The following is a 17,356-nucleotide window of genomic DNA, read 5'->3' as shown; positions in this document are numbered from 1 at the left end:
AAACGTGGACCATCTGCAAAGTTTACCACAACACAGTTTCTGTTTTATATTTTGATCTTTTGGCCGAGAGACATGTAGGATCTTAGCTCCCTGGCTAGGGTTGACACCTGCACCCTCTGCATTGGAAGGTGAAGTCCTGACCACCGGACCACCAGGAAGGTCCCTGACTCAGGGATTTTGAGCAGAGAATTGGTATAAGCAAAGTATCGTTGAGAAAATTCCCTCAGTAGTGGCATGAATATATATATATATATATATATATATATATGTATATGTATATATGTGTGTGTGTGTATATATATATATGGATTTGAGTTGGGGGGTGGGTGAACTGGAGGCAGGGGGACCCCTTACGGAGTCATGTCCCCCTTACATGAGACAAGCCTGCCTCTTGGTCATAGTGGAGAATGAAGATACAGATGTCAGAGCTTTGGAGGAAATGGTGACACATGGTGGGCTTAGGGTCTGAGGCTTATGTCTGAAAACGGTGCGTGACTTGGTCGGGGTCCTTTTCTCTAGGCAGCGAAGGTATTCCTGTCTTTACTGGGTGGTGAAGCAGGCAAGAATAATTCCAAATTACGGAAGACTGGGAGAGGAATAATGCAGCCAGCTACACTGAAGTCAGGCAAGACCTGGTTTTCAGGGTGCAGATAGACCTGAGTTGTTGAGTTACTTGACTTGAGGTGACAAGACAAGCTATTCGTGTTAGGCCTGGCATTTAGAAATGCATGACCAGAGTAAAAGAGACACATGAGCATTGAAGGAGGGAATGCAGGCTTCACCTGCAGTGAGTGGAAGTATTTTAAGAAAGAAATACAGAAGACACAAATAGAAGGAAAAAGCACTATTTCAGAGGTTGTCTTCTATGAGTTAATTCTTTTGTTTCTCTGGTCTTTAGTCATTCCAGAGTTTTCTCTTCTGTAACATTGATCAGTTGGGAAAGACTCTATGTGGATAATTGATGGCCATTCATAATAACATTAGCCGGGGGGAGGGAGGGAGAGATGGGAAAACTAAAACAATAAACAGTTATTTAGAGGGGAGTAAAAAAAAAAAGAATTCTTACATGGAGCAATGGGAGAAGGAACAGTAGCTGTGAGAAAACTAGGGCAGAAGTTAAAGAGGAGAGCAGGTTCAGGTAAAGCAGATTGCTCCGTTGTTAAGATTGTAGGGCATGAGATGTTGGAGGTCCTGGAATGCCAACCAGAGCACGACCTTTTTTTCCTCTCTTGGAAACCTCAGCACAGTTCATTCAGAATTGATGATGTTTTCTCACTCTAAAAAAGATCTGACACTGGCAAAGGTTAGAATATTAAGGGAAAAAAGACCCGGTGGATTGAAAGTGGAGCCTGTCTGAGAAAACCTAACCTTCTCTGTGGGTGTTGGCTTCCTCCCTTATCTGATTGCTGAGAAGCTCACTTGCACTGACCCACCAGATTAACTGGCAGCATTCCCCCAGCACCTGTGGCCAAGCTAGCTCGGGTGGCAGGACATGGTTTTACAAAGTGCAGCCAAAGCGCATTCTCTCTGGCTTTCTCCTGACTTAGGATTTTCTAGCAACATGTTGCTAAAGGCAGACTTGCAAGCTTGGGATTTCTATCAAAGGTGGGACTATCTTATACAGTAGGTCAGCCTTCAGTTGCAGGAGTCAGAAAACCTACTCCATGCTAACAAGCAAAGAAGAAAATGTGACTGAGAATCAAGAGGCTGGCTTCAGGTGTAGCTGAATCCAGGAGCCCAGACGTAGCATAAGGGCTCAGTTCCTCTTGTTTGCTTCTGCACTACTGGTACCCTCAGGCTCTGTGATAATGCAGATGGATGTCAGCAGCCTCAGAGCTCACTTTCTCTCAGGTTCAAGGTCAGGGATAAAGAATAAAATTGTCTTAGCTGCAGTCCCAGCTAAGATCTCAGGGGGTGTCATTGATTCCATTTGGTCACATGCCTATCTCTGAACGAATCATTGTTGCCAGGGGAATACAGTATTCTGACTGGCCAGGATGGAGCCCCACCCAGACCTCAAGGACCAATATAAAGGAAGGGATGGAGCCCCAGAGATAAAATAGAAGTTATTTCCAGAAAGGGGGGCAAGGGACTAGAACTCATCCTGAAGTCCCTTTCTTCCCCTACCACCCCAAGAAAATTATTTTTCCGTGTAGAATTATGAGCAGTGGATAACAAGAGCTGGCTGCTTCTCATTAGATTGCAACACTCTAATGCCTAGAACGTAACAGAAATTCAGAAAACACTTTTAATCATGCTGATCACAGCGTTCGTGGATTGAGGTGACTTCTGTGTTTGACTAACTCACGGAATAATGTTAGAATGATTCATATCTCATCTTGAAAATCATAATTTCAGTATGTGCGAATTTTGTTTTTGTCATATACAAATGCCACTTGATTAGTGTTGTGCGTGAAGTTATTTGACTGTCACATTAACTTGCAATATGCCTGAAAAGCAAAGTAATGAAATGACTGAGATCCACAGAACAGTTCTTGGTGTGTCCGGTGGTCACTTGGTGCAAAAGGAAGCTTCTGTTTGGGGTAGAGGCGCCAAAAGACACTTGAGGGCAGGTTGCCCTCAGTTCTCACCAAGAGTCTCAAGTTTGGCTTGGTCCATGCTTCTCTCACTGTGGCTGTCATTGTTTTCAGGTCTGCAATAAAATCATTTTTCTGATGAGCTTTGTGGGCAACTGTGGGACATTCACCAGAGGCTACCGGGCCATGGTTCTGGATGTTGAGTTCCTTTATCACCTGCTATACCTGCTGATCTGCGCCATGGGGCTCTTCGTCCATGAGTTCTTCTACAGTTTGCTGGTGAGTTGCTGGTGTTGAAAGATTTTACATGCTGGAAACTAGGAGAGCATGCTCTGTCCTTCCTTCTCATCACAGATCGCTCCTTTTCACGGTGACCGGTGTGCCTGGTCTAAAGAGGCAGTAGGCCCCTGGACGCAGTGTTTGGGGCATCAGGAAAGGAAAGCTACTCCCGAGAGAAGGTCTGAGGAGAAGGAGCCCAGGGGGTGTGTGATCACACTGCCTGCACGCACGCTCAGCCTGTTACTTTACAGTGATAGACGATGCCCGCAGCCTGGCTCAGGAGATGTTACCTCCACACACCGTCCCCACCCCCTTTGTTTTTCTTTATTTCTTGGGCTCAGCCAGCACTTACCAAAAGAATGTTTGTGTGACTGTCACCTTCTGACAGTTCTCATGGGATCCATCGTCCAGTGAAAGCACGTAGAAACAAGAGCAGGAGCTGTTTTCAAAGACCCAAGACCCCATGACAATGAACTTGATAGATTTATGGATCCAGGAGACCTTTTCAGCGGAAGTTGTCATGCTCCAGTCTGAGCTGAGTGGTTAAATGTCTTGATGCTATTATCTTCCTCCTGAGCAGGCTTTTAAGTGACAGACCACTGTCTGCTTATTCTGCTGTCATTACGGGGAATCTTGAACTGTGGAGTTGTAGATAAAAAACCATTTCCTTGTACCTACGTCATATGATAGGAGGCGTAAAATTGACCTTTCTGCCAGCAAAACCATCCATAAAGGAAATAGAAGAAGTAGATTAAAATGTTGCTGAGGATAAAAAATATTCAGAGTCTAGGTGTTGACTAAAGATGAGGGACTTGGGAATTCCCTGGCAGTCCAGTGGTTAGGGCTCTGTGCTTTCACTTCCAGGGGTGCAGTTTTGATCCCTGGTCGGGGAGCTAGAATCTTGCAAGCCCTGGTGAGACAGAAAAAAAAAAAACAAAACAAGGGACTTATTTGCAAAAAAAAGGCAGAGCAAGGAAAGCACTTTGAGGAGTTGCAGTCCATGTGGTCTCCAGGCTGTGGCTTAACTGCTCTGCGCTGCTCACATCTACAAAATGGGGAGAGCAGTCCATGTCCCCACAGGGCCATCGTGGGGATTCTCCACCACTACGCCTGTCAGTCTGAGACCAGCCCCACAACAGAAATGCTGAGCGAGGGCCGTTATTACTGTCTCTGTCATCCCTTCTCCCATCCAAACCCCGTAAAGAACGCCAGGACTTGCTCCTTCCATTAGCAGCGCATGCTAGCAGACAGAGAGATGCATTCTTCCCCTTCATTTTAAAAATAGGTCTGACCAGACTTTGAGGTTTTAGGCAAAGAGGTCTCTGGATCCACTTGTGATGCCATTAGGTGCCCTATTTTGGTCACTGTCTATCAGAGACCTTTAGAGTTCTGTATATATTTCTAAGCCTTTTTGTCTCACATAGTAATCTGTGGAGGGGGTTCTAGCTTGTGAATCTGGGAGACCCAGGTTCGGGACCCAACAAATTCCTGGCCTCTCTGAGCCAAGGAGGCAGAGTTGAATCGGGGGGCTCTGCCATCCCTGCTGAGGGGGGTCTCAATTGTGAGATTGGAGAGTCCCCTTCAGAAATGCCATCTCGCCCAGGGAGAGGGTGACTCTTCCTACTGTCTACCGTTTGTAGGTAAAATTAATAACTAACATTAAAATTTATTGGTTGATGGAAAATTATTATTAGGGTTAGGGTCCGTTTCCACTTTGTTCATGGAAAAGTCCTCCTCTTTTGTTCACTGGCAGTGCCACCTGGTGTCAGAAGCCGGGGGGTGTCGCAGTGAGTCTAGGCAGTGTCGTTCCAGCCCTCCCAGGCTTCACAGTGTAGAAAAGAGCCGTTACTGTGAGTTACTGACGTGCCCCATGGGCTCCTTGTGTCCTACCTCACGGGTGGGTCTGCCTCGGCGGTGGGCGATCTCTGCATGTGATCCCCGGAGAGGCTGGGCCTGGTGAGTCAGGTCACCTGCCCGGAGCCCCACGCGAGGCAGGGGCAGAGACACGACAGCTCCACAGCCCCGCTGACTCCAGGGTCTGAGGGTTGGAGCCCGGCCCTGAGCTGCTTTTCATTCGAGCCTGTGAAGAAGTCGCTGCCTCAGTGAAGGCAGTATTTCACGGCGCCATCTGCAGGCACGCTCTCCCAGCTCTCAGCTGTCACAGGGAGATCAGAGACGCTCAGAGCTCGCTGTGATGTTACCTGGGCTTGGTGCACTTTGAGAAGGACCTGCAGGATCAAGAGAGACCATAGCTAGATGCCTCTCCTCAGTGCTGCTGGGGGGTTTCTAAACCATCTGGGCCTTGACTTTCCGGGACATCAAGTGAGGTGTTCCTTTTGGGGTCAAAGCAGCATTTGACATGTCTGTTGAGAACTGCAGACAAAATACTGAAACTTCACTTTATTCCATAAATGAGGAAAGCCTGCGACAGAAAGGAACTGGAGGGAGACTGGGAGCAGGAAAAAGCCTCATGTCACCAGCTTGTGAATGCTCCATGCCAGCAGGGCAGAAAGGCAGGGCCGGTGACTGTGCTCTAATGGAAGTTCACCCCCAAACTGGCTGAACCCGGTCCCCAGCTGCATTCAAGCCGTGTCCTTAGAAAACTATTAACATCCCGAGATGAAAGTGTGCAGAGTTCATTCGCAGGCAGGTAACAGAAGGAGAAATGCAGACAGTAAATGTGCAGGTATTCTAATGTCAAACAGTGACATACTAATTAAAATATGATCCCATGTTGGAGCCGTGATGTAAGGAAAGGTTCAAAGGTGTGAACGTGCCCAGTTTTACTGAGAGTGAGCCAAAAAGAGCATCATTTTCTAAGTGGTTGGGATAAATTGGCATAGCCTTTCTGGAAGGCAAAGGAGCAAAACGTATGTGTGTTACATTTGACCGAACAATTCCATTTTTAGAAACTTGACGGAAAGAAATAACTGGATAGGTGAGTATAGAGGCATGTACATACAGAGGTGTTCATCACAGCATTACTCTTAATGATGTAGAACTGAAACTATCTTGACTGTTTAAAAAAGAAAAAGAAGAAGGTTGAGTAGACAGCAGTTTTTCAATACACTGGAATACTAGGTGAACATTTTTGTTTTTGAAACCAACATGAACTTTATGATTTTCTTCCTCAGGTCGAAATCAGAATAATTATAACAGAAACAAAGCTTATGAAGCTTTGTTCACAAAAACGTCATGAAGTAAAACTTGCTTTAGTGAAGATCCATGTGCATAAAATGAAAAAGCTCTCCAAAATCCAAATAGATCTAATTGTTCTTTTTGTTAAATATCAACATAGATAGCAACTCTGTTGTCCAAATTCAAGAGAGTATAAATACCTCAGGATGATATTGAAATAATGTCTAATATAAAATGAATGAATGTACTAGAAGGAAGAGAGAAAAGGTATTTCCAGAAAATTAGAACACTGCTTACTATTAACCAGAGTTGTGTTGATACTTATTCATTTAGGTTTGACAAAAGGATACTATTTTAGGGACTTCCCTTGTAGCTCAGCTGGTAAAGAATCTGCCTGCAATGCAGGAGACTCTGGTTCAATTCCTGGTTTGCGAAGATCTGCTGGAGAAGGGATAGGCTACCCACTCCAGTATTCTTGGGCTTCCTATTTGGATCACACTCTCCCAGTCTCTCAATCAGGCTGTAACCTGGGCAGGTACTTTAAATATGTGACCTTTTTTTTACCTGAAAATGTTCATAATTCTCTTGGGAAGCAAGCCAACTATATGCCACATTATGGTATAATACTTTTATAAAAGTATATATGCATAAGTTACATTTTTTCCATTGTAATAAGGCCAGAAGGAAAGAACTTATTGAGTAAATGTCTATGGATATTGGAATAATTAGCATTTTTTGTTTTTCTTTTTCCTTTGTGCTTTTTTTGTGTTTTCAAAAGTCTCCTCCATTGAACTCGTCTAATTTTCTAGTTAGAAGAAAGCTTTTCCTTATTACAAAGTAATGCATGGCCATTATTTTAAAATCAGAAATTATAGATAAATGAAAAAAAAAAATCACTTGTTATTTCAGTGATTTGGGGGCTGTATAATCTCTACAGTTCTTACCCGCAAAAAACAAGTGTCATTTGTTGTCTGAAGTTGCTCTTTCTTGCTGCTTCATAGTGGCTTGCTAGAAAATATTTAACCAGCGTTAGCAGCAGCATTAGCCTTTTGTACTCTTAGATCTGAATTAAGGCCTCTTCTCTGCTTCCTTTTAAGTGTCCTCCTTTACCCGATGCCCTTAACTGGCCTCAGGGCACAGACTGGCCTTCTGGAGGCAGAGGGCTAATTGAGCAGAAAATGAACTCCGATGTCAATTTCTGCATTGAAAGGGACTCTGAGATCAGCTAGTTCAGTCCACTGACTTCACAGATGTGGAAACTGAGGTCCAGGGAGGTTTCACAGCCAGATCAATATCTTGCAACAAATTTAAAGCAGAGACAGGGTTCACATGCCTGTCCCTGGACTCCCTTGGCTCTGCAGTCATTCCCTGGAGCCGTGGTAGAGGCAGGATTCTCAGGAAGAGATCAGATGTCATCAGCAGGACCATATTAAAACTATCTCCCAGCTCCAAAATAACCCCATTCAGCCCTTCTCTAGTGGCTCCCCACCATTTCTCCAGCCAAATATCTGAGATTATACTTCTTAGAAGACCAGCCACTGGTCTCCTGTACCTCTGAGTACCGACATGGGGCCTCCATTTCTCATAAAGCCAACTTCTTGCCGAGCCCAGGCCCCTAGGCAGAGGTCAGGCCAAGATTACGAGCATGTCGTGAACAGCAGGTTGTCTCAGCCCCTCCCAGTGGGATGAGAGGCGGTGAGGCTTCCTGGTGTGTGACCACCACCAGCTTCCCTGCCACGTTCTGTCAGGGTGGCCTTGGCCCAGGCTCTTCATCAGGAAAGTAATGATAACTATTACCATTGGTTGTGTCCTTAGCACATACGTATGAGTGTATGCTAAGCACTGTATGTATATTGTCTCTTTATTCTTTATGGTAACTCTGTCTCTTCCACTCTGCAAATGGCAAGACTGAGGCTCGCAGAGGAAGAGGTTGATAGCTGGTCCAGGTGACAGCAAGTGGCTGAACTGGGGTTTGAACCTCTGTCCGACTCCAGAGACCCTGCCCCCTGGTCTGGCCCATAGCAGCTCAGGGACCTGCGGTCAGGGACCAGGACTCAGCCAATCCTGTATCCAGAGTGGCTGACCCTTAACAGAAGCTCCATCAAATGGCCCCTAAATGACCGCACACCAGGCCCCTCCTCCCCTTCCTCTCCCCTGTCCCTTGCAGCTCCCTGGTACAGGCCTGTGTTTTGTCTAGTCCCAGGACCTTGAAACTGTATGTAGACAACTTGAAATCACTATTGTTTTCCACCCTCCTCTTCTATATTTGTTTTTCCTTATTTTTACTATCTCGGTTTTCACTATTAAGATGGGCAAGTGTAACATATTAAGAAAAGAGTATAATGCTTTTTTAAATTTTTATTTTTAATTGAAAGCTAATTGCTTTACAATACTGTGTTGGTTTCTGCCATACATCAACATGAATCAGCCGTAGGTATACATATGTCCCCTCCCTCTTGAACTTCCCTAGAGTAGAATGCTTTTCAGTTAGCCAAACGGTAAATTCTTTATAAATGAAGTTGTCCTTGGGGACATTGATGTTCGTCTAATAGAGATGCTTCTTAACATTGTCCCCTTGTCCTTTTTTTTGTTTGTTTTTAAAGCTTTTTGATTTAGTGTACAGAGAAGAGACTCTGCTCAATGTCATTAAAAGCGTCACTCGCAACGGCCGGTCCATCATCTTGACGGCGGTTCTGGCTTTGATCCTGGTTTACCTGTTCTCCATAGTGGGCTACCTTTTCTTCAAAGATGACTTCATCTTGGAAGTAGATAGGCTGCCCAATGAAACCTCTCTTCCAGGTGGGTTTGGACCTTCTGATCTTTTTTTAATGTTAAAAGAATGTTTCCTGATTACAACTGAACGAAAAATGATGACTTCGGCAGTGTAGGTATTTCCCTAACACTCAAGAGTGTGAATTGAATCCAGGACTCAGTTTTCACTGCATTCAGAGGGTGATATGATACGTCAGATGCTAAGTGTGAGTGTCCAGATGCTACATTTAATTTATTTATTGAATTTCTATTTTAAACTTGTGCAACGTTTTCTTAAAAGTTTGACCAGTGTATATTGGGAGTATTGGAGTAGGCATCCCTTGGCTTTGTAAGTCTATTTCTAGCAATTTATCCTTTAAAAATAGAACTGTAGAAGCAGATGTTCATTGCAGGGTGAAATTGGAAGCAATCTCAATGTAAGGGAGTGTTTCATTAGAGTACGGGTCATCCATGGGGTGGTGAACCCTATGGATATGGTACATCTTTATAAACCTTCATGGAAAAGTAGCCAAGATATGGTGAGAAACTGCAGAAGAATAAGTACAATAGGATCGGTGTAGATATTTTTTTTAATGAAAAATCTCACACCTGTGCTCTGTTGCTGTCATGTTCGACTCTTCCGTGACCCCATGGACTATAGCCTGCCAGGCTCCTCTGTCCATGGGATTTGCCAGGCAAGAATACTGGAGTGGATTGCCATTTCTTTCTCCAGGGGATCTTCCCGACCCAGGGATTGAACCCATGTCTCTTGCATCTCCTGCATTGGCAGGCAGATACTTTACCACTGTGCCACTTGGGAAGCCCCTAAAAAGCTCATATATATCTTTTAAAATATGGAAGAATATACACCCAAACTGCAAGTAGTGGCTGTCTCTTGGACCTTTTTACAATATACAAGTTTTACACTGAGCTCATATGATTTTAATTTATAGCAAAACCAGAAGAGATTTCCTATTACGAGAGAGAGAGACAGTGATCATACACTTGAGTGATCCCCAAGTGCTCGTTTCCCTCAATTAAAATACTTGACACTAGTAAGTGAAATATTACTGGTTTTTCATCAGATAGCCAGGCACCCTGAGTCCAAGGAGCAAACTAGAATTGTGACTAAGCCAGACAAGCCTTTTTCTCCCTCCCAAAGTCTGCATTCTTGGCATGTAACCCAGCCTCCAAGTTGACATTCACTGCCAACCATCTTAGGGTTCTGAACTAAACTGATCTGATGCCATTCCTGCTTCTCACGCAGACTTGGTCTAAATCTTGCTGGAGTCTGTGTGTTCAGTAGTATCTGTCAGGGAGTTTCAGCTGTTTGTCTTTAAAGTTGGAGAGGTGCTATTTAAGTGCGATATTTCTAGTAAGCTTACAGGAATTGACATTTCTGGCTTTTTTCCCATCCAGATCACCCAACGAAAGTGTAAATTGCATCTCTGCTTCGGATTTATAGGCAGGATTGGAGGGTGTTATTTATGTAAAGAATTGTTTAATCAGCCGTGAATTTGGGACTTCAAACATTTTAACCATATGCTGCCAGATTGTTCATCATAAAATTGCCTTCTCTCTCCCAGAAGCCAGCGAGAGTTTGGCAAGTGAGTTCCTGTACTCTGACGTGTGTAGGGTGGAGACTGGGGAGAACTGCTCCTCTCCGGCACCCAAAGAAGGTAGGACCTCGCAGCCTTAAGCCCCACGTTAGTGCCAGGCTCCCCACAAGGCTTAGGTGCACGTGACATTGGAAGCAGATGAAAGCAGACTCACTGCTCAGACGGCCAGGAGCAAGGAGGAGAGGCAGGGAGAGAGGAGGGGAATGAAGGGGGGAGTCTATATGGGAATAAAATGGCGGCTTAATTGTTCCAGTATTTACCGAGTGCCCACTGTGTGCCTGGGGCTATGTTGTATTCTATTGTTGTTGTTTACTCTGTAAGGCGTGTCTGACTCTGCCTTGGAGGTAGAATACAGCATGACTAGGGAAATGATCATGAGGAGGAAGAGTCGGAAGAAACGAAGCCAGAGAGGTCAACAAAGGACCAGATTTTGAAGGGTCTGCAGGTCAGGTTAAAGCTTACTCAAAGGTTGATCCAAGTTGTTGAGAGGGGAGTGATATGACTTGACTGGTGTTTTAGCAAGACCTTTCTGGCTGCAGCTGGAGAAAGAACAAGGCAGTCAAAAAATTTTACCCCCTGAAGACTAGTCTCCAATTTAAGGTGTAAAACGATTTGTCCACAGAACCAATTGTAAAAGGTTGCTGCTGTTGTTATTGTTATGTAGTTGCTAAGAATCTTCTGTGAGACTCTGTGACCCCATGGACTGTAGCCCACCAGGCTCCTCTGTCCATGGACTTCCCAGGCTTGAATACTGGAATGGTTTCCCATTTCCTCCTCCAGTGGATCTTACCAACCCAAGGATAGAACCCATGTCTCCTGCATTGGCAGGCAGATTCTTCACCACTGAATCACTAGTGAAACTCATAAACAGCTATCTAAGTTGAAATGTCTGTTCAGCGCTGAGACTGGAGTTGAAAGTCTGAAAAGTTTACAGTATTTTAGATTTAATGGAGGTAAGGGCAGTTCTGGGCTTGAGAAATGAACAGGGTTTAGTGAACACAGTGGTGACAAAGAAAGCCTTTGACGCTTGATTCCTTTATTTTATTCTCCGGCTCCTGTCTGTCCGCTGGTGAGATGGCATTCAGGAAGCTTGATCTGCAAATCCTGGTCTGTCTTGCCGCTCACGTTCTAAATTCCCCCTGACTTGCCATGTTCGCAGAGCTGGTCCCTGCAGAAGAGACAGAGCAAGATAAAGAGCACACGTGCGAGACGCTGCTGATGTGCATCGTCACGGTGCTGAGTCACGGGCTGCGGAGCGGGGGCGGAGTGGGCGATGTGCTCAGGAAGCCATCCAAAGAGGTAGCTGCGCCCCAGGGGAAGGAAGAGCGGGGGGCGGGGTGGCGGGGAGAGCGCAGCGCAGTGGGCTCCAGCGTAAACTGCAGACGCGGGGGCAGCGCCAGCGCCGAGAGCGGTGACGGGTAGACGCGCAGAGCCAGCTGCTTAGGGCTCCTTTTCACTCTGGTTCTCATCAAAATGTGATGCTGGGCGGAAGCCCCCCCCCCGCTCCCCGCGCTGTGGAAAGGGGCAGCTTCCGCCCTCCCCTCCGTCTGCTAAAATGATTCTTTTCTTCAGGCCTGTCTGGCCTTCCTGAACACATTTGCAAACCCTTTAGATCCCAGGAAGTGGGCAGGTGCCACGTGACACTTGGAGAACTCACGATATACCCAGGGGGTGTGAAAAGAGATGAGGTTGTGGCTTTTACAGCTTGATGCCCAATGTGCTGCTGGGGGTGGGGGGAGCCAGGGGGCTTGGGACATCTGATTCGGGTGCATTCAGTCCCACTCCTCTGCCCTGAGGTCTGCAGACCCAGGGGTTGGGTAGGGGGGTACCTGCTGACAGGTTACACCACCTGCACCCCCACCATCCCTACCCCCCCACCCCCACTCCTCTTTTCCAGGAGCCCCTCTTTGCTGCTCGAGTGATCTATGACCTCTTGTTCTTCTTCATGGTCATCATCATTGTCCTTAATCTGATTTTTGGGGTCATCATTGACACCTTTGCCGACCTGAGGAGTGAAAAACAGAAAAAAGAGGAGATATTAAAGACCACGTGCTTTATCTGCGGTGAGTGGGGCCCCCGGCTCTTGCTGGGGGGTTGGGATGGGGTGCTCTGGCTCACAGTGGGAGGGGCTGCTGCCTTCCCCCACGTCCCTGTCCTTGACTCTCTGCTCTGGGAGAGAGTCTGCTCTGGGCCTCTGCTCTGTTCTCCTGGGAAACATCTGCAGCACCATGGATTAGTGGTGCAGTTGCTGGTTGGTTTTAAGAAATAAAGTTTGGGGTAGCAGAAACATCGTTGTACATTATTTGAAATGTATGTGTCTTCGGGCCTTTTGGTTGTTGGGCTGCCAGACTATCTCTTGTTCCCATTCTAATTAGAATGGAGCTCTTTCACTCAACTCCAGCCTGTGGATGTCTTCACTGCAGATGGTATCAGGTTTTCAGTGGAAATACAGCCCTCTTAGAGCATATGGCGGAAATGCTCACAGCTTGGAAGTCAGACTTGTGTTCTGATTAAGCCTCTGACACTTATGAGCCATGTAACCATGGTACAGTCACTTCACTTCTCTGAACCTTTATTGCTCATCTGTAAAATGGGTACAATAATGTACTTCTCTGCATTATCTTAGGACTTAGTTGAGGTAGTTTATGAAACAGTCCTAGCATAGAGCCTGTACAGTGTAGACACCTACTAATAAGTAGTTAACTGCTATGCAAGAGAGGTGCATGGGGTACCAAAGAAATCATTGTCAGTCTAACTCCAAGGAAATACCTGTAAAATGCAAAGTAATCATGTAGGAATTTGGGAGCTAAGTAATCATTTCAGGATTGTTCCTAATATATCAATGGTTACTAAATACATAAATTTCTCACCAGTATGTATACTCAAAGTGATCACGTTTCCATTTTTAAAACTAAGATCATAGCTTTTTGCCCCTTAAAACCATTTAAACCTTGTCATTTTGACAGTTCCAGAGTTTCAGAAAAGTCACAAGAATAGTACAAAGAATTTTTGTGGACTCTTCATCCCAATTCCCCACATATTGAAGTGACACTTTAATATGTTTATTATCATTTTCTTTATTCACATACACACTGTTTCTCTGAGCGATTTGAGAGTGATTGACATGGTGCCCCTTTATCTCTGTTTCAATACTATATATGTCCTAAAGATAAGCACCTTCTCTTACACATGCAATATAATTATGAAAAGTGGGAGATTAACAAGGATGTCATACTTTTACTTAATCTACATATTCTATTCAAAGTTCACACTTTACCCTAATAATATCCTTTATAGCAAAGGTAAGTCCCAGGTCATGTGTTGAGTTCATTGACATTTGTGAAGAATTTAAAAGTCAGTTATCTTATCAAATGTCCCTTGGTTTGGGACTGTCTGATGTTTTCCCACGGTGTGAGATTAAGGTTATGGATTTCTTATAGGAACATCAGAGAAATAGTGTATTCTCCTCAGTGCATAATATCAGGAGGTGTTAGTCATTCAGTCATGTCCAACTTTTTGCAACCCCATGGACTGTAGCCCGCCAGGCTCTCTGTCCATGGGATTCTCCAGGCAAGAATACTGGAGTGGGTTGCCATTTCCTTCCCCAGAACATCAGGAGGTACATGATGCCAGTTCATCTTCTAACTGGTCATATTAACGTTGATCACTTGGTTAAGATGGTAATGGCCCTGTTTCTCCACGGAAGTTACTTTTCTTCTTCTTGTACCATTGAGAACCATTTTATAGGGAGATCCTTTGAGATGACATAAATATTGCATTAACTCTCAAACATTAACTCATCAGTTTCTGCATCCAGTTTTTGCCTGAGTCTGTGATTGTGATGGTTGCCAAATGATGATTTTTATTTACTTTATTATTATTTCTACATTTGTTTATTGGCTCTTTAAGAAATAGCTTTCTCTTTTCTCCATGTATATTTGAAGTTTGTATTTGTAACAACATGAATTCTTGTGGTTTTTGTTAATTCAGTGGATTATAATCCTTTACTGTCATAATTTATTTTGATGCTCAAACTGCCCCAGATTTGAGAGCTCCTTCAAAGCTGCTTTCTGTACTTTGCCACATCACCATCATTTATTACAGACTTCCTCAGTGTTTTTAGCACTGTGAGGTATTACAGGCTCCAGCTCACCTCGTACCTTCTCTCACCCAGCGCTGGTATCAGCGATTTCTCCAAAGAGCCCTAGTTCTGTTCAATGGAGAATGATATTTAGAATCCAAGATCTGGTCACTGGGCATGCTCATTCCTGTTGGTGTGCCACTGCTCCCAGGGCTAATTAGGGCATAAATCTAAAGGATACATGGATCCACACAGTTTTGTATCTATTTTTATAAACATGAAAAAGGATGAGGTCATCCTCAGACCTCTAATTCCAGTTCACCATTACAGAGTGTCTTCTTACTCCCTGTCCATATTTGTGCTCCATATTTCTCTAACAGTTAGATATCTGGCTCCCAGTGTCACCATATATTTATCTATTTGCTCAACCTAAGAATACACAGAAACTAGTTTCAGAATTACTCACCCAGACCTCTGCAAAATATAAACTTAGCAGCTAGAGTTCAAAATGTACGTAAAGTTCCTTCTGTCCTTACTCTGCCTCCTCAAAAACCTTTTAACATGTCTGTATTTTGGCATTTACCTGGGAGAAAGGACTCCCGTTCACTGGTTGTCTGCTGTGTGTGAGCCTGTCACACCCATGCTCAATTAACCCCCACGTGCTCTTGGAACCCAGACGGTGTCTTCCCATCCCCTGCAAAGGTAGCTAAGGCATGCTGGAGACCTAACAATGACTGGTGAGTGACAAAGATGGAAATCAAGCCCAAGTCCATGTGACTCACAGCCTGTGTTTTCCTGCTAGGATACAAAAGTGAACGCGTTTATAAGGCCAGCAGAACCCAACTCTTTATAAAGGCAGGCATGAACCCACAACCTCCTCTGTTCTGGCAGTTCTTTCATGAGTTTTTCTGCAGCATGGCTGCTCACTCAGGGCTCTCTGTCTCTTTTTAGGGTTGGAAAGAGACAAGTTTGACAACAAGACCGTCACATTTGAAGAGCACATCAAGGAAGAACACAACATGTGGCATTACCTGTGCTTCATCGTCCTGGTGAAAGTGAAGGACTCCACGGAGTACACAGGGCCCGAAAGTTACGTGGCAGAGATGATCAAGGTGAGCGGGCAGAGCTCCTGGAGGCAGGTCACCCTGGAGCCTTCAGGCTGGCTTCCCAGCTTACAGCGCAGTGCTGGGAGCTAGCAGGGACGACGACAGTGATGTCTGCTCATCCTTTATCATGGGCCAGGCGTCAGGCTCTAGAACTCCATGTGTCTTCACATTTAAGAAGCCCCAGATGGGGTGTCATCTCCATTTTAAAGGAGGAAATACTGAGGCTCAGAGAGATGAGCACATGGCTACCTACTAGGACTAAGGTTTCACCTTGTACCTCACGCAGTAGCTGGCCTTTTACGTACTTGGCCTTTTTTTTATCTGTTCCTTTATTTTTGATATTTATTTATTTTTCACTGTACTGAGTCTTCGTTGCTGCTTGGGTTTTTCTCTAGTTGTGGCAAGCAGATGCTGCTCCTGATGCAGTGCTTGGGCTTCTCATGGCAGTGGCTGCTCTTGTTGTGGAGCACAGGCTCTAGGCACATGGGCTCAGCAGTTGTGGCTCCCAGGCTTCATTGCCCCTGGCGTGTTGGTTCTTCCCTTGACCAGGGATTGAATCCGTGTCCCCTGCATTGGCAGGTGTATTCTTAACCACTGGACCAGCAGGGAAGCCCACTTGGCCTCTTCTCTTGATAACGGATCCCTGCCTGTTTTTTCTCCTTATGTAAGACCTGGTCTCTAAGTGGTATGTTTTTAAAATGATCACTCTGTGGCGTTCAGCCTGGTTGGTCCATTTGGCCTCAGCCTCACCTTTCTGGGAGACGCTCTGCTAATCATCAGGGAGGGATCATGTGATGGAGGCATTTGAGTCCCAGATTAATCCCAAATTAATCTTCTTGCTGATGAGTCCCAGGTCCCAGGAAAGGGGAAGCCAAGCAGGTGTGCAGAGCGCTCTTCCCAGGCCAAGCACTGTGGAGGCTCCAAACACATGCTCTGAGGCTCCCAGGCCAGCTGTCCTTTCGTACCCGTGGTTCTGAACTTCATTAAAACGTTCGGGGGTGTATGGCCAAGCAAAGGAGGCATGCAGTGTGAAGTTTAGGGGCTCTGTGATTTGCACCGCTCCCTCTGCAGAGGAGAGCCATCAACTGTGAATGAAGACCACACAACTGACTGATGCCCTTCATGCTGCCAAGGGCTGGAGCCCTCTGCCGTACTCTGTGTATAGCACTGTGCTGTGCTCAGTTGTGTCCGACTCAGCGACCCTGTGGACTGTAGCCCACCAGGCTCCTCTGTCCATGGGATTCTCCAGGCAAGAATACTGGTGTGGGTTGCCATGCCCTCCTCCAGGGGATCTTCCCTCCCTACCCAGAGATGAACCCTCATCTCTCGTGTTGGTCGGTGAATTCTTTTGAGCCTTTGTGTGTTTCTCATGCAGATGCAGTCCTAACGCTCTGTATGTAAATAAACCCCAGCTGAGGATTGCTCACTGGCAGTGGGCGTGGGCAGGCCAGCACTCACATGGCCCTAGTTCTTCAGCACCCAGGTTCTGGGGGGCTTCCTGGGGATGCCGTCCCGAGGAGGCCCTGAAGTCTAACTCTGTGCTTCTAATAGTTCAGAGTACACATGAGTCATACCGAGAGCTGGTAAGAATTCAGCTTCTGATTCAGCGGGCACTAGCAGAACTCGAGATAATGCATTTCCAACCAGCGTCCAGGGGATGCCAGAGCTGCTGGGCCGTGAACCACACACTGAATAGTAAGAGTTCAACAGAAGAGACAAAATAGACACTGATGTAAGAAATCATCCTCCAAGCTGGTTCCGTGAGTGCTGAGAAGAAGTATTCCTTCCTCTATGGGTTGAGCCATCCGTGGTCTGTGAACCTCTCCCATATCTTTTACGCATTTA

General features: G+C 45.5%; 1 protein-coding gene across 1 annotated transcript in view; it reads left to right on the top strand.

The window, feature by feature from the left end:
* The window catches only part of ITPR1 (inositol 1,4,5-trisphosphate receptor type 1), a 353,911-nt gene that overhangs the window by 308,276 nt on the left and 28,279 nt on the right, over positions 1 to 17,356 (top strand). Inside the window, exons 52-57 of the mRNA NM_001435139.1 lie at positions 2,652 to 2,816; positions 8,558 to 8,753; positions 10,292 to 10,384; positions 11,484 to 11,623; positions 12,222 to 12,387; positions 15,357 to 15,517. Coding sequence (NP_001422068.1) covers positions 2,652 to 2,816; positions 8,558 to 8,753; positions 10,292 to 10,384; positions 11,484 to 11,623; positions 12,222 to 12,387; positions 15,357 to 15,517 — 921 coding nt within the window. The remainder of the gene's footprint in view (positions 1 to 2,651; positions 2,817 to 8,557; positions 8,754 to 10,291; positions 10,385 to 11,483; positions 11,624 to 12,221; positions 12,388 to 15,356; positions 15,518 to 17,356) is intronic.

The sequence above is a fragment of the Bos taurus genome, chromosome 22 (genome assembly GCF_002263795.3).
Source record: "Bos taurus isolate L1 Dominette 01449 registration number 42190680 breed Hereford chromosome 22, ARS-UCD2.0, whole genome shotgun sequence".
NCBI classification, from domain to species: Eukaryota; Metazoa; Chordata; class Mammalia; order Artiodactyla; family Bovidae; genus Bos; species Bos taurus.
This window is presented reverse-complemented; position numbering and strand designations above follow the sequence as displayed.